Source organism: Moschus berezovskii, chromosome 19 (assembly GCF_049115385.1).
Source record: "Moschus berezovskii isolate FMDL1 chromosome 19, NW_MosBer_1.0, whole genome shotgun sequence".
In the NCBI taxonomy this organism is placed as follows: Eukaryota; Metazoa; Chordata; class Mammalia; order Artiodactyla; family Moschidae; genus Moschus; species Moschus berezovskii.
The window spans coordinates 46,801,447-46,823,891 of record NC_142478.1 but is presented as its reverse complement, the minus strand read 5'-3'; the positions used below and the strand labels follow the sequence as shown (position 1 = coordinate 46,823,891).

Genomic DNA, 22,445 nt, shown 5'->3' with positions numbered 1-22,445 from the left:
TTACAAGTCTCAGGTTTTTATGACTCTGTTAGTTTGTGGTCCTTTTTTCTCAAGGATCTTGGTAAAAGTTCCAAGGGCTGGTCTAGAAGGATCAAAACTCACTATTGTGTCTTCTTCCAGAATCTTCCTTCCAAATGTGATAGGTTGGAGCTCAGATAATTTGACTTTCTTCCACTGTAGAGTGAATCCATGCTCATGAGGTCACCCTTCTTTCCCATCAAGGAGAAGTCACTTGGATGCCTCCTCATTGTTCAAAATATTAAATCAGATGCTCCACAGCTGTGACAGTCAGTATCAGAATTGACTTTACTCTTGTCACAAACCTATTTTAGTCAGATGTTGGGTGACTTATCTTGATTTCACAAGTATCTTAAACATTTTCCGAAGTGTATCAACTCTCCCTCCTCATCGCTTAAACCTTTCTACAAAATAAACCAACTTTGAGAGGTAAATAGATAAGAGGGTTACCACTGAATCAATTTTGAGAAGAACAGGTAACTTATAAAAGCAAAAGTTGGAGATAAGATTCTTTGTATAATACATACTAATCATTTTCAATCTAGCATTCTAGGAAAAGAAAATCAGATACCATGGGATTCCTGTTTTAGCTTGGTTTTAATTTAAAAATGTTCCACATTGGAAATAATTTGGATTTATTGAAAATAGTATGCACTGTAATGACATAAGATTTGCTTGATTGATATAACAAGTTTGGTTTAATGAGTAGAAAAAGAGATTTAAAATCTAGCATAGTTCTTCAATGTTTATTCTAATATTTTATTAAAGAAATTTGGCATGCAACTTATTAGTTAATAGAATTACATAAGATGAAACCAAAATAGAATCTCAGTGCTCTGGGTTATGCTGTATACTCCATTATTTTGTAATTCAATAAACAGAACTCTAACTATTGACATAGATATGACTTTCTTGGTATGTGGTAATGTTCTTCAAGAGGAGAATGTTTTCTGTATTTCTGGTACACTAAGCACCTGCTATCGGAGAAGGCAATGGCAAGCCACTCCAGTACTCTTGCCTAGAAAATCCCATGGATGGAGGAGCCTGGTAGGCTGCAGTCCGTGGGGTCGTTAGGGGTCGGACACGACTGAGCGACTTTACTTTCACTTTTCACTTTCACACTTTGGAGAAGGAAATGGCAACCCACTCCAGTGTTCTTGCCTAGAGAATCCCAGGGAAGGGGGAGCCTGGTGGGCTTCTGTCTATGGGGTCACACAGAGTCGGACACGACTGAAGTGACTTAGCAGCAGCAAGCACCTGCTATAAATGAGTTTACTTGGCTTTGAAAAGTGATGATTAAAAGTGTCATAGGCTTAGCATATTACCTGTCTTTCTGAGAAGATAGAATACATTTGTCAATCATTTATTTAGTTACTTCTGTGAGCCAGATTATCCTGTGGAATGCCTTGCATAACTTTTCCCTAATCATTCATATACCCCTTTTTCCTCATCGTTTTATGCGCAAGGTAACAGAAGCTCAGTGAAGTTAAGAAAATGATTCAATATCACCCTATTGCTGAGGAGTAATTGGGATGGTTGACTTCACAGCACATGTAGGAAATAGTTCTTATTAGGATACCTATTTCCATATGGAGAGAGTCGGGGTGAATTAGCTTAGGAATTTGACTAAAATCACCGAGTTGAGAAAGGGTAGAGTCAAGAGGTAAACACACAGCCTTTGATGTTGGAACCTAACTCAGCCTTTGGTCCTGGAAGCTGACTTGGGTCCTCACACCTGGTCCGTTTTAAAAGTTTCATCAGTGTTACTACCTAAATAGTAATGAAATCTATAGTCTTAGAGAATGTGACTTTATTGTTTTTTTCCCTAAGTAATTAAGTAGGATTTCACCTTACTTGTAAATTTCAAACACTGTTGAACTACAGGCATTTCTCATACAACATGATACAAGTATTCCTAAAAATCTCTGTATGCTGCAAAATTATGCACTAAAAATAAATGGACTTATGGGTAGAAAATGTGTTGAAGTGAAACCAATCAACACTTATGGCAGTAGCTAAAGCTATAACAGTCCTAACAAACATAAAAGCTTAGTTAAAAAGACAAGCTGAATTCTGATGAATACCGCACTACAGTAATTACAGGATCAGTTTAAGGGGAAGAGGTAGCTTGATGGGAAGGGACTATAGGAAAGTGAAGAGCCTGATGAGTTATTGAGAAAGGGAACTAAAAAAGGAAACTGTAATAAGAGAGGGAGTATATTCAAGCTGGGCTGAGGGGACTTGCAGGGGTGAATGGGGGTCTAGGTGACCCCTATTTTACACTGACATTATCCCCCATTAGTGAGTATGAGCCAAACCACATCACAAAAATCCACAGTATCTGCAAACAGATGAAAACAAAATGGCTTTTTATAGGGTAAAAAGGAATCACTTGTCTCTCGTAACTCTGCAGAAGAATCACCACATTTTCTGTAAACATATTCATAAAAAGATGAAGTTATTGTAAGGAACTAGGGTTCGATCCCTGGGTCGGGAAGATCCCCTGGAGAAGGAAATGGTAACCCACTCCAGTATTCTTGCCTGGAGAATCCCATGGATGGAGAAGCCTGGTAGGCTACAGTCCACGGGGTCGCAAAGAGTCAGACACAACTGAGCGACTAAGCAGAACAGAACAGAATTTGAGCAGTATAAGTATGATGTGGATTCTAGGAAGAGCTGGAAAGTATTCCACATATTTCTGGGACAAAATATTGAAACATTTATATGATTTCCTTGTGACCTGCCACTAAGAGGGAATGATATTTAATTTGAAGAGATACTAACTGTATGCACTCAGATTTCAGTGATAATCCTGGTAGAGAGGTTTAAAAGCACAGATATTTAGAATTTACAGTCCCCAAAGTTTTGTTCTTTAATTAGTCATAAAGCATCCTGTAACAGTTTGCTATAAAAATTGAGAATCAAAAAGTGATAATTCTTAGACTTAAAATCTCCCAGCTCTAGAGTGTCAACATTGCTCTTATTTCAAAATTATCACGGAATTGCCTGATGAATCCAAGAATGGTATGGATCACTTCCACCTTATTTTTAAGAAAGAATTAATGTAGTGTGTTAAGCATTTGTGTCCAGTGCTGTAGCTTTAGCAAGGCAGTTATTTTCAGGAAAAGGAGAGTTCTTTGTGTTTTGGGTCCCCAGGACTGAGGTTGCCATGACCTTTAGAGGTAACTTCCTTGTTCTGCGGAGGGTGGCCAGCATGGTCTCTTAGTAACAAAAATTTAAACTAAGCATCTTCCGCTTGCGCAGAGAGCTGGAACTGCCTTGCACTGTGGAAGTCAGTAGCCGGCCTGGAATCTGAACTGCTGTCAGCTTGCCCGTGTCTGAGCTTTGGAATAAGGAGGAGCTGCTTCCCTAAAGAAGGCTTCAGAGGACAATTGGAGCAGCCCAGTCCCCATGAATGGTCATGTAATATTGCAAACCCCACATCTGGACTTGGTTATGACGAATAACCTGGTCTTGGGACGTGAGCTGTGGACAACTTTAGAGGGTGCTCTTCTGGATCCTGGTCTCCCCTAGGCTATGGTTTATTGATAAGGTGAGTCAGGAGCCTGTGGGCTCCCTTGCCTTCAGCTCTGCGTCCCACCAGGAGACGAAGCCTGTGGGTTCTCTCTCGGAGATGCTTCGAAATTGATCTGCTTTTTATCCACAGGGCCACTTTCTGATCCAACCCAGATCAGCCGCCTGTCCAACTCTGACCTGTCCCTCATCCTGCATTTCAGATAATCTCTTGAAAATACAATGGTATTCTCACTTCTTAGTCACCCAACCCTTAGAAGAGAGTGGTGGCTTAGGTAGCATGGTTTACACGCGCCCCCATCTGTACATCTTGAGACCTCCGCTGGCTCATCTGCATCACCCTCCCCCGGTTCTCCCTGGCCGCACACTCCGGCCGGGCTGGGCCCGTTCATTTCCTGGGACGTGCCCTGGTCTGTCCTGGCCTCCAAGCATGCTGTTTTCTCTGGGTCTCTCTTCTCTCGGCTCACAGTCACCATTCATCTTGGGTGTCTCTTCCTCCTGGAACCGGATTGGGATCCCTGGTGTCACTCCTAGAGTGCACCCTGTTTGATAGCACATGTCACACTTGGGGCTGCATGTCAGAAGTAGTTTTCCTAATCCTCTTACACCGTTGCTGGGAATTTCAACTGGTACAGCCACTATGGACAGCCACGATGAACAGTGTAGAAATGCTTCCTTTAAAAACCAAAAATAGAAGTACCATATGATCTAGCAACCCCACTTCTGGGCATATATCTGGGGAAAACCATAATTCAAAAAGATCATGCACCCCAGTGTTCACAGCAGCACTATTTACAATAGTCAGGACATGGAAATAACCTAAATGTCCATCAATCAAAGAATGGATAAAGGAAATACGGTGCTTTTATACAATGGCATATTACTCGGCCATACAAAGGAATGAGATAATTTCATTTGCAGCAATGTGGATGGACCTAGATATTATGATACTAAGTGAAGTCAGAGAAAGACAAATACCATATGATATCACTTATATGTGGAACCTAAAATATGATACAAATGAACTTATTTGCAAAGCAGAAACAGACTCACAGACATAGAGAACAGACTTATCACTGCCAAAGGGGTAAAAGGATGGGAGGGGGGATAAATTAGGAGTAAGAAACTAAAAATAGTCTAGTCTTCCTGCTAGATTGTAAGCTCCGCCTGACTATGATGACTTTTGCCCATGGCTCTGCCCTTGCACCTGGAAGAATGTCCCACATATAGTAGGCCACTCATAAATGCTTGTTGAGTAGACTGGAACATGAACAAATGAAGGGATGAAGCAGGAGGCAAGACGCAAGCCAGTGCATCAGAGAATCTGTGGGAACGGCGCTTACGCAAAGCAAAATGCCAGGGGAAGGTCAGGTGTGTTTGGAGCTTTAGCTTTCAGGAGCTCATGGCTGAATTTAGCAAGGAGGTTTGGGTGACACGGTGAAAACAAAGCCAGAGCCTGGCCAGTGGAAGAATAAATCTTGTGTCAACGGGCTGAGTGCTGCACGGGGCTGTGACTGGAAAAAGAAGCAGAGCTGGCATTGGAGCTGGGAGCAGGGGCATCATGAAGGAACCCGGCTCTCCCTTGCCTTTTCCTTCCACTCAGGGAGGCACAGTTTTTTTACTACTTTGTCCAGGTTCCCTGGTCTGTCACAGGGGACTTGTTCTGTAAATATTGCTTCCTGCCAAGTGAAAAGAAACACATTTTGAAGGCCTGATTTTTGAAATTTTATTGAACAACTTTTCAGCTTTGGAGGAGTGAAAACGTTCGATGTTCTGAATGTTAAGCTGCCTTCTTGACATTTGTTTATGAAGATGGTTGCTACAATTTGGGTGGGGCATGCACACTTTATCCTTACCAAGGGAGTTTGTTTTGAAGTTCTCTCTTCTTTCAGCTACTCTTCTAAATCTGGACTTTGGAATTTAATCCTAAAACACATATTTCTTGAATCACAGATTTCGGTATGGCTGGGTGCTAAGCCTGGCATGTGACCTGCTATTGTAAAACAGGCTTTCTGTGTGAGAGAGTTTGTATGGGGTGCTTCCCCCACCTCCCCGCTCCGGGTTTTTCACATGTGGAAAACAAGGGTTTGTGCTTAATTCTTTCCTTGGAGATTAATGATGGAGTATCTCATTACCTACACAGCAATGCATCCTGGTTATTTTTTAAAAAATTTATATTGGAGTATAGTTGATTTATAATGCTGTGTTAGTTTCAGATGTACAGCCAGTGAACAGTTATACGTATAAATATATATACTGTTTTTGCATCCTGGTTATTGATATGAGGTCAATAGACGGGTCTTTATCGTCACTCTAGAGGAATTAATCACTTACCAGTAAAGGGAGAAAACATTCAGTTGATTTGGAGGCTGTTTAATCATCAGCCTCAGTTCAGTTCAGTTCAGTCGCTCAGTTGTGTCCTACTCTTTGCGACCCCATGAATCACAGCACGCCAGCTGAAACTCCAATCGTCAGCCTGGGGGATGGCAAATACCTCTTTGAATTTCTGAGAATATCTCTCCCACTGCCTCCCAAGGCCTTGTCACCAAATTTATCACTTCAATTCACTTGTTTTTTTCCCTCGCATGTCACTACCACATCTACACCCAGCTCTGTATTGCATTCAGGAACTGACCCAGCCATTTCTTAAGTTGCTGCTAATGTTATACAAAAGAATCATCACTGGTTCCCTTGAAGAGCATAGTCTGTCTTCCTGGCAACCTGGCAAATGACTGACAAACACGAGTTTCCAAGGTACTGGCATTGGCTGCATCTGTTCGTAGTGTAATTTCATCAGCTGCACAGACGAGGGACGCTAATTAGTTTGTTGATACATATGTGATTTAATGAGACTAAACACTTAACTGATCTTGAAGTAAGCACAATTTGTTTCCTGTTGCTGTTTTTACTTTAATTAAAAAAAAAAAAAAGAAAAACATGTTAAGCACATTGGCTGGAAATTAGAGCACTGTGTCATCTTGGAGAAAAAAGAATTTCCAGGAAGTCTGACTGGTCAGTTGTGTTCTGCTCTAATGATATTGAAGAGAAGAGGATAAAATATTGGGTTTGAGAACAAGGGTTGAAATCCAATTTAAATAGAAGATTAAGCATAATGGAAGAATTTTCATAAACTACATTATGTCGGAATCCTCAGTCCAATACTAAAATTATAATATGTACCAGAATAACTGATTTTAGGAAGAAATTTCAGACCTGCATTAGCTGCAACATATAATCTTCTATTTTTATGACCTTTTTTTAAGTGCCCTCTTTTCTAGTTATTGTATTATATTTTTATGTAACTGAAACTATGACATTCAATTAATACAATTTTTCTTCCTAAAAATTCACATAAAATAATGGTATTTTGATTTTTATTAATAAATATTTATTTAGAATTATCTACTAGACTCTTCTTAATTACTTTCAAGTTGTGCAAAACCGAATCCAGAGAGGTTCTCTATTTTGGTAGTGGGAAGAGGTGATGAGGAAGTAACTCTAACCCCATGGTTAAAATTATCTTTGTATTAAAACGCTTCATCTAATTTGCTTAGCTTTTTGCAAACACGAGTCAGTACTATGGCCTGTGCAGCCTGTTTTCATGGGACCATGTCCACGCCCTCTCCCCTGTGTATCTGCTGCAGTGGCAGAGTTGAGGCATTGATCACAAGCTGAAGTGACCCACTCTGCCTTTATGGGGAGGTTGGACCCCTGATCTCCACCATGCCGGAGGACAGGAGTTAATAAATAGTAATAGGTGGCGCTCCTGCCAATGTAGGAGACATATGAGATGTGGGATTGATCCCTGGATGGGAAGATCCCCTCAAGTAGGAAATGACAATCCACTCCAGTATTCTTGGCTGGAGAAACCCAAAGACAAAGAAGCCTAGCAGGCTATAGTCCATAGGGTCACAAAGACTTAGATGGGACTGAAGTGACTTAGCATGCATGCTCAATAGTGTTGTTGAGAAGCATTAAAGACTAAGAAACAGCTACTTGTAGAACTGAATCTTAAACAGATCTTGGTGGACAGCTGTAGATCTGCAGGTCTTTCAGAATCCAGTAACCAGTCCTCCATCACCAGATCACCTCTAGGCACCCAGCAGCCTCTAAAAGAGACCATGCCCTGTTCTCTGCTGGCAGAATATGGTTTTTGCTCCTTAATGCTGAAAGGATCTCCCTTTGTACCTTACTGAAGATTCATAAATTATGTATGAACACAGATTTGGGGTTTGATGTTAAGAAACAGAGTCATGCAGGTGAAATCTTTGAAAATGACACAAAAGAACTTATTTACAAAACAGAAACAGACTCACAGACATAGAAAACAAACTTATGGTTCCTGCTCCTCCTGCTCCTGAGTCACTTCAATCGTGTCCGACTCTGTGTGACCCCTTAGACGGAAGCTCACCAGGCTCCCCCGTCCCTGGGATTCTCCAGGCAAGAACACTGGAGTGGGTTGCCATTTCCTTCTCCAATGTGTGAAAGTGAAAAGTGAAAGTGAAGTCGCTCAGTCGTGTCTGACCAAACTTATGGTTACCAAATGGTAAAGGGGGAGGGATAAATTAGGAGTTTGAATTAAATGTATACCTATGGCTGATTCATGTTGAGATTTGACAAAAAACAACAAAATTCTGTAAAGCATCAATTAAATTAATGCTTCAATTAAAAAATAAATTTAAAAAAAGATACACACTAAGGGAAAAGAATATGAAAAAGAATAGATACATGTATCTGTAAAACTGAACTATTTTGCTGTACACCTGAAACTAACACAACATTGTAAGTCAACTATACTCCAATATAAAATAAAATTAAAAAATAAAAAGAAGCAGAGAGTTCCAGCAGTTTCTTCTGGCCTGTCAGCATCCGTCATCTTCCGCAAACCTGATAACCCAGCAAGACCCCAGGGGCTGTCAGATGTGAATTCAGCTTCCTTATTTGTCCCAGTTTGGAAAATGAATTGTCCATTGTTCTAAGCCTATCAGTAATTTATCTGTGAGAAATTATAAGCTGATGTTATATACATTAGTAACATACTGAGAGCACTGAGGTGCTTAGAAAAGACACAAAGTAAATGAACTCCAATTCCAAAGACTGAAGTATAATCCTTTATCCTGGATGATTCAAGTACCACCAGCCAGCAAGCAGGATAATTACGTTCTTGTTTGCTTTCTAATGTAAACTTATAAACCATATCTTCAAGATAAATTAATTCTAGTGTATAAACTAAGCCTGATTGTTTAGAAACAAGTGTAACTTGGTAATATATGAGTTTGAGTTAATTGAAACCCATTGGCCCTGGAATCAGATGAACCTGTGTTTGAACCATAGCTCTTGTACGTTCTAGCATTTCAAATCAAAGATGACACAAACGTTGAGTCTCTGACCCACTGGTGATAAGAATACCTATTTCAAGTGGTTGCTGTGAAGCTTAAATGTAAATACAGGGTTCTTAGCACTGTACCAGACCATGTGTTCTTTTTCCCTCTTTTTTGAGTTTTTTGATTTTCCAAGTATGGAAATAGTCGGTGGACCCAGTTAATCAACATCATTGTACTGTTGACAAACTGAATTTACAACCAGATGGTTCCACTGAAAAGTTAACTAATGAGACATGGGTTGTGACTTGTGTGGAGGCTCCATTACAACATCAACAAAAACAAAAGTACAGGAGAAAATTGGCCAGAAGGGTCATGCTCCTGACTTTGGGGACTCCCAGGGAGAGAGGCCTTCGTGGATTACTCCAGCATCATCTGGATTTGTATCCAAAGTCTCCTGTAAATCCAATGGCCTCTTCTTAGGAATCAGGAGTCTTTTGAAAAAATATTATTTGTTTTTAATTTTGGTGATATTTTAAAAATATTTTACTATTTATAGAGACAAGTCTCTTTGGCACTAATCATTTCAATTAATTTTTTTCATGTAAAAGACAATGTTTCAGATCTAACAACATATACTTGGGCATCATTATATACATTTTTTCTTTAGGTATGTTTAGGAGACATTATGCATGCTACTCTGATTTTTTAGAAAATACAAACTAATGAGAATTTAGTAGTATCAGCAGTGATATGACATAGTTTAAGACCCAGCTTCTGTCATAAAACCACAATATTTCACCCTTGTGGAATCAAATGAGACCAAATGGGGTATAAAAACGGGAATCAGTAGTTTGTGCTAAAGACATTTTGGAGAAAATTATATTCCATTTGAAAATATTAAAATACTAAAAGCAAGTATTTTTCTAGTATACTATAATGCACACATAGGAAATAAGATCTTTACCAAACATTTCATCCATTTTATAATGGACATTTGCACCAGATTTTTTTTTTTTTAACTTGAAAATGACATAGGACTGTATGGTCTTCACTTTTTCATACCTGTGTTTTTCTCTTTCCATAGGAATACAGAGCCACTCCGCTTTCTCCTCTGACCTTCTGCAGCCCCCGGACTCCCTGGTCACCAGCATCTCTGGTCCACTAGTGGCTTCTGTGTGTCCATCCTGGTAAGAAGAACCAAGCCCAGGAGCTATCACCATGTTCTGTGCGAAGCTGAAGGACCTGCAGATCACGGGGGACTGCCCCTTCTCCCTGCTGGCCCCGGGGCAGGTCCCCAGAGAGCCCTTGGGGGAAGCCACAGGGAGTGGGCCAGCAGCTACCCCAGGGCAGGCAGGCGTCTGTCCAGGTGTCCCCGACAAGAACTCGCCCGGAAGGCTTCCCCGGAGGAAGACCAGCCGCAGCCGGGTCTATCTTCACACTTTGGCAGAGAGTATTTGCAAACTGATTTTCCCAGAGGTGAGTGCCTGCCCTTTCAAGATCTTACTGACATTTTGAAAATGGTAATAGGGTGTTTTCCTAAGGAAAATGTGAACACTCGCTTTCTCACTTTCAAGGCTATAGTAGATGTAGACAATTTGACAAGTATCTGAAAACATTTAAAAACATTTTTAAAAAGCAATCATTTTCTTAAATTGTGTTTAATCTTAAAATGTTTACAGTCTTGCATTCTTTTCCAAAGCACCCTGCACTCTGACAAGCTTTATGACTTTGAGCAGCTGTTTCATCCTCTTGGCCTCAGCATCCTTATCTGAAAATAGACATGCTTACAGTCCTGGGTCCCTAGAGTTTGCACAAGCATTAGGTGAAATAATCCACAGCTCTCACCACCCACAAGGACCCATTAGTTACTTATGGATGGCAAGTTGTTGTTTTTATTTTTATGGATTCATTATCTATTTGTTTAGAGCTAAATTCCTTGGAGAATAACTTATTCTCTGCTGGGTTTCCTTCATCTAATTCCTAAGAGCATCATCTGTTCCTGCCAACTTGATGAGGTGGGAAAGAAAGTGAAAGTGAAGTCACTCAGTCGTGTCCGACTCTTTGCGACCCCATGGACTGTAGCCCACCAGGTTCCTCTGTCCATGGGATTTCACAGGCAAGAATACTGGAGTGGGTTTCCATTTCCTTCTCCAGGGGATTTTCCCGACCCAGGGATTGAACCCAGGTCTGCAGCATTGTGGGCAATCGCTTTACCATCTGAGCCACCAGGGAATCCCTGGTGGGAATCCCTGCTGAGGTGGGAAGAGCACCCCTTGTCCTGCTGGGTTGGTCAGGGTCACAGGCCTGTTCATGACACCCCTGTCACCAGTTCGGATGTGTCTTGGTGTAGGTCTGTGGGCTGCACAGCCTAATGCTGTTTTGAGATCTGGAGCACCACCCTTAAAGGGATTCAAGAAAGACAAACACTGTATGGTCTCATATGTGGACTCTTAAAAAACAACAGTAAGTCATAGAAAAAGAGATCATACATGTGGTCCCCAGAGGCAGAGGGTGGGGAAGGGGATTAGAGGAAGTTAGTCCAGAGATGTTGGAAGATAAGATAAATGAGTACCATGGGTATAACTCATGGTGGCCCTGCCATCCTGTGTGGTGTGTAGGAAGGTTATCGGGTACATCCTCTGAGTTCTCATCACAAAGAGAAAGTTTTTTGTTTTCCTTTCTTTTCTTTGTGCTGCATCTGTTTGAAAAGATGGATGTTAGCTGAGCCTATTGGGGCCATCCTTTCACCCTATATGTAAATCAAGGTGTCATGCTGCATGCGTAAACAGTGATGTATGTCAATTATTTCTTAATAAAACTGGGGGAAAAAGAGAAAACAGGGAGCGCTGGGGAGAGGCCATAGACCTAATTAGGTAAAATATGTTTGGAATACACAGGGCGTGTGGTGAGCTCCTCACCCCATGGGCCTAAAGAGAAGAGCCACTGAAAGTCTTCATGGTGTGTCTTCCTCCCTCTTGTCAGTGTTCACAGTTTTATGCAAATTCACTTAGCCTAGGAGCCTGGGCATTGAAAGAATCAGATTCTGGCTCTCATAATTTATTGATGATTTTTAATTGACTCCACACCAACCCTTTGCCTTGTGAGAAACACTGAAGGACCACAGGCTGCTGACTTTTAGGACTGGAAGGAACTTCAGAGGTAACCTTGTTTCATTCCCAAGAAGGACCTGAGAGGCTAAGCGACTTGACCAAAGTCACACAGCTTTTGAAGGATACAGCAATTACTGCTGTCAGCAATATGGGCTCAACTGGCAAAGAAGAGACTTGAAGCTTGAAGCATGGATAAATTAAAATTGGCAGGAAGTTGAGGGAACTTATTTCAAATATAAGATAAGCACAGTAGTAGACTGGCTAGTGGCCTTTGAGATGGAAATATTTAATTACCGTCTCCCTGCTCCAGTCACCAGCAGCCAGTGTTGGCTGGGATGAGGGATGTAACTCTTCCCAGGCAGTTGGTTGGTGTCAGTTGGTTGGGAAGCAGTTGGCACCCTCATTTCCAAGGGCAGAGCATAGGGATGAGCAGATGGTGAGGTTGGGAAGCTGGAGAGCGGCCATGCTTTCCCCAGGTCCTGTCATTACCCTGTTGGCTTCATTATTTTGTTTGATAAATTCTGAATTCCTACAATGGAAGTCATGCACATATTGGAATCTCTTTTAAAAACATTCAGAATATCAAATATATGTGTTCTTATTTTCCTTTATTTAGGATAATCTGTGTCATTTGTTTGCGGGCTCATAGCTTTGAGTGTGCTGTCATGTAGTAGGGAAAGCCAGGCTGAGGACTTCCAGGAGGCAAGAGGGCTGCCCTTGACCTGAAGAACCAGGACACTTTCCCACAGCTGAGGCCATTTTCATTCACATTTTAGTGAACATCCCAGGGCCGGATACATTCATGCTGAAGAGCAACCAAACTAGATTACTTCATCAGCTATTCAAACATCTAGGTGTCTTTGATTAAATAGGGCTTTTTAAAAAACTGATCTTTTTTAAGTGAACAGATTTAATGCTTAGCTAACTGTTCAGTTTCAGTCCCATCGGTAGCCCAAAAGAAGAGATTCCAGATAGCATTTGATGGCATCCTCGTTCTTGTTTTCGATAATTATATGTAAACTCCAGTTATGTTTTATGGGGGACAAGTATTATAGTTCATTATCCTTAGCAGATTTAGAGTGGGAGATGGCATTCCAGAGTCGTGGAATCGTAGGTTACAAAGGTCTTACTAGTGCAAACTTCTCATTTGATTGAAGAAATTAAGACACATGAAAGTTAGATCACTTGCTGTAAGATGACTCGGGGAGATGGGAAGGTCTCTGCACCTCATTCATAATCTGTTGCTCTTCTGTTATATTATTAGCTGGTTTTTCATGGAAATTCTCGCCAATAATCCTGTAAACTCCTCAAGCAGAGTGTTTTAAAAATAACTGCATCATGATCTTAGCTACAGTTGTAGCAAATCAGAACCCATTTCCTGAACTAAATTGAGTCACGTATGCTTATATGAGGGCTTCCAGTGCAGGAGACATAAGAGATGCGGGTTCAATCCCTGGGTTGGGAAGATCCCCTGGAGGAGAACATGGCTAACCCACTCCAGTGTTCTTGCCTGGAGAATCCCATGGACAGAGGAGCCTGATGGGCTACAGTCCATAGAGTCAGACATGCGGCTGAAGCGACAGCACAGCACACAGCAGCACACGCTTATATGAAGGATATTATCCCAAATCAAACACCTTGTGGGATTAAGGGGATCTGGACACGACTGAGCGACTGAACTGAACTGAACTGAACTCAAGGAGTTCCTGAAGTCTCTGAATGTGTTGTGAAATATTGGGTTGCAAGAAGAAAAAAAGAAGTAGTATTCCATTATCCTTATGAGCTAAAATTTCCTTGGTCTAGAAGAACATTAAGAACTATAGAAAACATCCCATCCCAGGTCCTGCCATACTTAAAAGCTTTCAATGACTTTTCTTTGCTCTTACATAAAAATAAACTTTCTTAATGTAGCCTCTAGGCAAAAAGAAAAAATGAAGAAAAGTTAAAAATCATCTGAAATAGCAACTAATCCATTAACCAGACCTAAGAAATTCCATTCAGAGTGTTCCCAGAAATACTGGATCAAACGGCAGTTGTACATGAAGTGTTAATATACTAGTATCCTCCAGGGCCGTCCTGCAGCCGTTGATTCTGTGTCATAAGGTGTGAGATCTCAGGGAAGTTGAGTCCTGCTCCTGACTTTCTTGTGATCTGCATCATCTCAGGGTGTGTTCGAGAAGCCTTAGTGCCAAGGTAGGAAGCTCTAGACACCAGCAGTCTTTACCAATAAATGTTTTGTCTGAAAAACTTGCGGGTTTTGTTTTGTCTTGCTTTGAATTTATAACAGTTTTCCAGAGGAGCAATGGTGTATGATGAAAGCAGACACCAAAACCTGTTAAGCTGTAATATCACTAACGTATGCTGCTCTAGCTTGGCTAGGACTTCAGAACTTTTTACTGAAAAAATTCTTTTTTAAAAAAGTTTTATTGGAGTAGAGTTGACTTACAATGTTGTGCTAGTTTCAGGTGTACAGAAAAGTGACTCAGTTATACATACACATATATTCATTCTTTTTTCAGATTCTTTCCCCTTATAGGCTATTACAGAATATTGAGTAGAGGGCCCTATGCTATACAGCAGGTCCTAAGTTCTGATTCAGCATAGAAAGTCAGGAACACACCTGTTCTAGGAACTCCAGCAATAAGAGAGGGACCATTTGTCCTTTCTTACAATGGCAGCATATATGTTAGGAGGAAAGGACTAGAAAAAGAAGTTCCTGGTGGCAGTGGGAAGGAAATGAAAGACCAGGAAGAATACAGACTGAGAATGGTAAAAACATTTCCTAGTGTTTAACCAAAAGGTCAAGAGGAGGAGAGAGGATGGTGGTATTTCCACTAGTACTCGAGGTGAGGAAGGAGAAAGTCTTCAAGGGCAGAGATGGATGGATTTTCTTTCCTTGTTGCCCATCCCAAGTTTCTGGTCAGAGCAATAAATTGTGTATCAGTTCAGTTCAGTTCAGTCACTCAGTCGTGACCGACTCTTTGCAACCCCATGAATCACAGCACGCCAGGCCTCCCTGTCCATCACCAACTCCTGGAGTTCACTCAAACTCAAGTCCATCGAGTCAGTGATGCCATCCAGCCATCTCATTCTCTGTCGTCCCCTTCTCCTCCTGCCCCCAATCCCTCCCAGCATCAGACTCTTTTCCAGTGAGTCAACTCTTCGCATGAGGTGGCCAAAGTATTGGAGTTTCAGCTTTACCATCAGTCCTTCCAATGAACACCCAGGACTGATCTCCTTTAGAATGGACCGGTTGGATCTCCTTGCAGTCCAACGGACTCTCAAGAGTCTTCTCCAACACCACAGTTCAAGGACAAAGCTCCCAGCAACCCAGAGTTTCATGGGTTTTCATCCAAAAAGACTTGCTGGTGTTCGTGATTCCAGAGTCACTCTCTATGAAGTCAAAGACCCTTGATGGGGTGAAGCTGATACTGACAGTCTTATATATAACTGATGGGAGTGCCAATGGCTACAAACTTTTATGAAATTGATCTGGAAAGACCTACTGAAAATCCATAGGTTTTAAGGATTCCACTTAAAAGAATATAACCTATAGAAATAAAAAACAATACATAAGAATAAGAAAAAAACAACAAAAAAATTGCCCTTGAGATATTGAAGCCTTCTTAAGCACCCCAGGCTGTCTGCTCCTGCCTCCTTTAGGGTCTCAAGTCTAATGTTTCCTTCTTCCTTCCCGGATTTAAAAGAACATGCCTGCAGTTCCTTTCCTAAACCTGCTGTCTGCCTGCCAGGCAATCACCCTTTGCCACAAGGTGCTGGGCCCTTGCTCAGAATCTGCCTGCTGGCCCAGCAGTCTCCAGCCCTTCTTTCTCTCTCTCCTTATCTAAACCATCAGAAAAATTGTTATATGGGTAAATTTAAGTACTATTTTATTTCTTTTCAGCACTTGTATTGTCTTTCAAGAAATTTCACATTTCTTTTGTGTTCTATTAATATATGCTCTTTAGAAACCGAAGGTTCTTTTCATAATTTCTTTAGAAGCTTGGTCGATTTTGCTTAACTTTACTGTCTCACTTGACCAGTGGAAAGTCCAAGAGGGATATAAATAGTTCTTAAGGAAAAAGGAATTTCACAACTTGGGACAGAGCCAGAGAATTCTGCACTGTCCTCTGGATTAACTACAGAAGGCGGCTGTATACACATGCAGATACATAGAATCTTTTTTTTTTTATGGAATGTAAAGAAGTTACCAATGATTTACTTTCCACTTATTAACTGGTTAGGGAGAGCAAGCTGCTAAGAGATATTAATTGTCAACCAATATTTAAAACTATGCAGGCTTACATATAAGTATTTTGCAATCTAGGAAGATTTATGAGATACTGAGAAATCAGTAAAAGAGAAGAACACTGTAAGTATTTTGTGAAGATTGTTTGTTCAAGGAAAAGAAATGAGTACAAGTTTGGGGAAATCCAAGATTTGTTTCAATCAGTAATCAACTGAACTCGGTGACAGATTGGATTTAAGGGATGAAAGAAAGGGAAGAGAAAGATGCTCGGAGTTTCTGGAACAGGCAGAGACAGGAATGATACATGAGCAGGATGTGAGATTGTGGGAGGGTGGAGGATCTCAGCGTGGAGTAGGGGGCTGCTATGGAGCTGTGGAAGGAATGAGGGTCTCCTGGCTTGAGCCCCGCTGAGACTGAAGTCCTGGCTGCATGTCCAAGGGATTTCCTGACCTGGAGAAAGGGGTGCCTGACTTCACCAAACTGAGTCTCTTGTGTGATTCCGGCTTGGTGGCTGTCGGAGCCACCCACCAGGGACACAGCCCACATCCAGATTCAAGTCAGTCTGAGTGCTTGGCTTCTTCCCAAATGTGAGAGCCGTTGAAAATCAGTTCTCTTTTCCACAGGGATAGTTCAACTACACTTTTCATTAAAGTAGCAATGCTTCTGCTTCTTCTCTTCTTCTCAAAAGAGACGCTCTCAGAAGAAATTTTTGTGAAGTATGTATCTTCAAGAAAATGATTATTTAAAACTTTTCTTTTCAATTTTCAGTTTGAGCGTCTGAACCTTGCCCTTCAGAGAACATTGGCAAAACACAAAATAAAGGAAAACAGGTAAATTGAATTATTTCAGTTGCATGAATCTCCTGTTACAATCACTGACATAGCTACTAATAACCAGTGCTTAGTGGTGTCTCGCATATACGAATCATTTTGGTATGCCAGGAACTGGGCTAAGCATTTTAGCTGCCACTAATCTGAAAGGAAGTGTGTTCATTTTTCACAGTTCATATGTCACTAAGCTCAGGTTTCTATAAAATGTCTAGAATGTTACAGCTGTTTAGGAAATGGCAGAACGGAGCTTCAAGCCTGGGTTTTTCAGAGCCCATGATTTTAACCATGTTACCTTGTGCTTCTCCATTTAGTAAACTCCCAAAAGGCCTATTCTTTTCTGCTAGGGTGTAATTTCTGAAATATTTAACAAAGTTAAGGCGTGGATTAGAGCAGACTCATGTTTGAAGAACAGTGCCAAGAATCTGGGGCCAGGTCCCAGTGCAGCCTGCCTATCCCTTTGCCCCAGCCTGAGCCACAATTTTTAAAAATTAATTTAATTATTTTAATTGGAGGCTGATTACAATATTGCACAGGTTAAATTTTTAGCTCCCGCATCAGGAGGGAAGGATGTGGGAGCAAGAGGTGGGCAACTTGGGAGTGGGGCGGCAGCTGGATCAGTCCTTCGGGAGGTGTTTCGGTATTTTCCTAAGTAGCTTGGTTATACTGATTATATTGATATTCAAATATCTGTTCCATTCATACTTTTTCTTCTACTCTGTCTTTGAAATTTTCTTTAACAAAGCTTTCTGTAGCAGTTTCATATATAAGGTGAATTAAAAAAAACCAAACAAACCCTGATTTTTAGAGTTCATTTTACAAATACATCTTGGCACATTTACTGCTGGTGGATAACTTGATTTGGCTTTGTTTTGGTTTCCCGGAAATTGAAGGATTATTTGCTGTGTAAATACCACAATAAACACTTGTGTTCAAATTTCAGAACTGAATTTGCAACTTTTGCAAACCAGTATCCTTGTCAGGAATATTTTATACATTCATCTATCTGTCTGCTGCTCAGGAGGGGATCATCTGCCCTGTGCATTTTCTGGGATTAATTTCGTTCACTGACTGACTGGTCCCAGGCTGCAGGCAGCAGGCAAGCCAAGAAGGGGTCAGAGACAGGTCCAAAAAGAAAGTGTGAATCTATGTGTCTGACAGAAGCTGTGTTTGCAGAGTGATATGGACAGCATTCCAGAAGCCTCTGACCTTAATTCTCAGTCCGGCTGATAAGATAGCCAGCAAGTCCTGGAGCTGTGCTACTGTGTCTGTCTGCCTGAGGCCTTGGCAGCCAGTTGACTCAGAATTTATTCCCAGGGCTTGGTGTCCTGAAATGTGCCTAAGCTCGATGCTGATATTCAATTAGGATGTGTTCCCAGATATGGAGCACTTTAAAAAAAAACAAAACAGCTCAAAACTTAAAAAAATGATTTTGAAATTTTGAAAAATCTTTTTACCTCTTCTTTGACTTCTTAAAGAGTTGATCATACTGTTCTACTGTCCTAATGATTATACCACTGTTGAAATAAGAAGAGGGGCTTTTTCTCTTATGAGACTGCCTGTTGATAATGCCAAATGTCTTCTCTCTGCTTTCTTTCTTTAGTTCTTGGCTGTGTTGGGCCTTTTCCCCATCTTTCTGGCAGGTCGGCTGCCATTTCTACTGAGGTCAATGTGCTGACTGCTGAGGGGTACTTCACTTTCCTGCCCACCACCATTTAAAATTTTTTTCATTTATTTATTTTTAAATTGAAGGATAACTGCTTTAGAGAATTGCGTTGGTTTCTGCCAGACATCAGCATATATCAGCCATAGGTATACTTATGTCCCCTCTGTTCATGAACCCCCCTCCCATCTTCCTCCCTATCCCACCCCTTTAAGTTGTTACAGAGCCCTGATTTGAGTTCCCTGAGTCATACAGCATACCCACCACCATTTTTAAGTGAATGAGTTTTATACAGTCATTATGATACCCTTTGGAGTTGGTTTCGAGCTTTTGCTTTTATCTTTTCCTAGGACCTTTTGATCACATCATCTGTGAATTCATGGCTGGTGTATGTGTGCCTGTGTGTATAACACACTTACATTTGGTGGTGTCCATGCAGACATATACCTTCTTTTTAAGTTTTTTGAAGGTAAAGTTAGCCACCTTATTTTGAGTGGCACTGTGTGATGTTTGACTTAGCTAAGCTTTGCTGGGAACTGGCAGAAGAGTCCTCTGAGTAGCTTTAGGCTAATTCTTCAAAAAAAAAAAGAAGTTGCTTAAATCAGAAGAAGGAACAAATCTGAAGACTGACTAATATAGTATGTAACAAGGGGTTGGGAGTATCTAATTTAAACTAGATGTAATATCATAGCCTGATCCCCAAGTTAGTTAGATAATATGTTTCTGACTGTTGTTCAGTCGCTAAGTCATGTCCAACTCTCTGTGACCCCATGGACTGAAGCACTCCAGGCTTCCCTCTCCCTCACTATCTCCCAGACTTTGCTCAAACTCATGCCCATTGAGTCGGTGATGCCATCCAATCATCTCATCCTCTGTTGCCCCCTTCTCCTGCCTTCAGTCTTTCCCAGCATCAGGGTGTTATTCCAATGAGTTGGCTCTTCGCATCAGGTGGCCAAAGTATTGGAGCTTCAGCTTCAGCTTCAGCATCAGTCCTTCCAATGAATATCCAAGGTTGATTTCCTTTAGGATTGATTGGTTTGATCTCCTTGTAGTCCAAGGGACTCTCAAGAATCTTCTCCAGTACCACAATTTGAATGCATCAGTTCTTTAGTGCTCAGCCTTCTTTATGGTGAAACTCATATCCAAACATGACTACTAGAAAAACCATAGCTTTGACCAGATGGATCTTTGTTGGCAAAGTGATACCTCTTTTTTAGCATATTGTCTAGGTTTGTCATAACTTTTCTTTCAAGGAGCAAACATCTTTTAATTTCATGGCTGCAGTCACTGTCTGCAGTGATTTTGGAGCCCAAGAAAATAAAATTTGCCATTGTTTTCACTTTTCCCCCATCTATTTGTCATGAAGTGATGCTATGATCTTACTTTTTTGAATGTTGAGTTTTAAGCCAGAGTTTTCACTCTCCCCTTTCACCCTAATCAAGAGGCTCTTTAGTGCTTCTTTACTTTCTGCCATAGAGTGGTATCATTTGCATATTGGAGGTTATTGATATTTCTCCCAGCAATCTTGACTCCAGCTTGTGATTCATCCAGCATGGCATTTCACATGTTGTACTCTCAGTTCAGTTCAGTTCAGTCGCTCTACACATAAGTTAAGTAAGCAGGGTGACAACATACAGTCTTGACATACTTGTTTCCCAATTTTGAACAGTCTGTTGTCCTATGTTATAAGCAGTATTCCTTTATGTGATCAAGTAGCCAGTGGATTGATTTTCCTTGTCAAGAATTTTTTCTTTTGAAATTTCTCTACATTTATCATGCTTTATTGAAAGCTGTTTGATATAGTATTTTCAATTTATGCCTATTTGTGATCTTGGCTTGTCTAATAGCAAACTGAACCACAAAATAACTTGGGTATCTTTTAATATGCTTTAATAGTTTTGTAAATTTAATTTTAATCAGTTATCACTATGAGAAATCATCAAAAAACAATTAAGCAAACATGAACCAACAAGTTGTCCATTTGAAATTACAAAAACCTTTTATCAGTCAAAATGTATGCTATCATCGTATATCATTAATCATATATATTATATTAATCATTATTAATATATAAATATAAACTTCTGTGCTACTTAAAGCAGTTCAGTAATTGAATATGGAATAAATTTCTTTAGTTACTACTTTTATATTAGATCAAGGATAAAAGTTTAATATGATGATGCCTGATAGTTAAATATATAGAACCTAAAACCTCAAAATAGCATATACTGTGTATTTGCTTTAGAAAATAGATAAGGACTTACTTAGAAGTGAAATCCATCAGTAGGTAGATTTTTCTTCTTGGTTGGTTTATCAGGAAAGCCCATCCTGATTTATTATCATCCTTGGCCATTTTGTACCACTGGGTTTTCTGGCAGTACAAACCTCTGTACTATTAGCTTATATGAAGTTAGTTTCAAAGGCAGATATACTTTATAAAAAGTGATGAAACCGTCTATATCATGTATATTTTGGGGTTTTCCAACATTGATTTGGTTTGTACATGTCACTGCTCCTTTCCTTTAAACTCGGCAGTCAAGATTTGCCTCTACAGAGAAGGTAATTTAAATTATTTTCTGTCATCATTTCTGTATGTTATAATCTGGAATTTTAGCATTCATTTGTCAGTTTATAATTTAAGATGTTGAAATAATTTCAGGAAATCTTTGGAAAGAGAAGACTTTGAAAAAATAATTGCAGACCAAGCAATTGCATCAGGTAATAGAATTAAGTATATGAAATTAGGAAATAATTTGCTTATAGAACTATTTCACCTGTAAACTAAAATATTCTATTCCTAGAAAATATTTACCTGGAGAACTAATATTTTCTTTAAAATCTTCATGTTTATTTGTTGGTAACAGCCAATGTGAAATGTTAAATATCATGTTTTGTGTTAATGTAAAGAATAACTCTTTTTCATACTTATACCTTTGTTTGACCTCAAACGTTTCCTCTTCTTACAATGTTTATTTGCTGAGAAGTAGATAAGGCTGCTTGGCAGGCTGATTCATAGACATTCATATGCTTTGGTCTTGAACTTAGGAACTAAGTGTCCTTCATTTATGCATGAAAAGTTCTACTCAACATAGTAACATAAGTAATTTTTTAAAGGTTGGAAGCAATTATGAGAAATATGTGAGCAGTGCTCACATGTTAATACTTAGTTTGGAAGAATCAAGCAGATGAGTGACTTTGCCATACTTGTCCTTTTCAAAGTTTGAGTACATGGACCAACTGGCGAGGTTTTTTTTGAAGTAGAAGATTTGAAAAATTTGCTTCTGCTGCTGCTACTGCTGGCTGACTTGCACTGAATCCTCTCTCTGGGTCAGGCACAATTCTAACATGGCCCACAAACACCACAGCAGTGCTGTGAACAGGGCATCCACGTTTCCCCTAAGTTACAGATGAGAAAAATGTGGTACAAAGAGTTAAGGAATAAAGGAGGCCAGCGAAGGAAAAGTTGTGGAAAGTAAATGATATATTTCCAACACATTTTCATCCAGGTAACATTAAATAACAAGAATTCTATTTTGCTCAAAAATAATAATAATAATATTTACTACTATTATATTACTTTATATCATCTCAGGAAAAATGACAAAATTGAATTTCACCACCAGTGATATAAATTAATTCTATATCTGATGCTATATTCCAAGGGGGCTAATACCCCTTCACAACATGTGCCACTGTTTCTGATGTTAACAAGGTGGGAAA

At 40.1% G+C, this 22,445-nt stretch overlaps 1 protein-coding gene across 11 annotated transcripts in view; it reads left to right on the top strand.

Annotated features, from left to right (window-relative positions):
• Positions 1-22,445, top strand: part of GUCY1A1 (guanylate cyclase 1 soluble subunit alpha 1) — a 72,059-nt gene that overhangs the window by 22,574 nt on the left and 27,040 nt on the right. For 5 of the 11 annotated variants that reach the window (XM_088828056.1, XM_088828054.1, XM_088828052.1 and 2 more), the window contains 4 exons: positions 3,283-3,571; positions 9,961-10,352; positions 17,004-17,065; positions 21,385-21,443. In XM_088828056.1, the coding sequence (XP_088684182.1) occupies positions 10,095-10,352; positions 17,004-17,065; positions 21,385-21,443 (379 nt within the window). In that variant the 5' untranslated portion in view covers positions 3,283-3,571; positions 9,961-10,094. Of the gene's footprint in view, positions 1-3,282; positions 3,572-6,162; positions 6,307-9,960; positions 10,353-17,003; positions 17,066-21,384; positions 21,444-22,445 lie in introns of all 11 variants that reach the window. The other 6 variants (XM_055404811.2, XM_055404810.2, XM_055404807.2 and 3 more) reach the window with 2 other exon arrangements.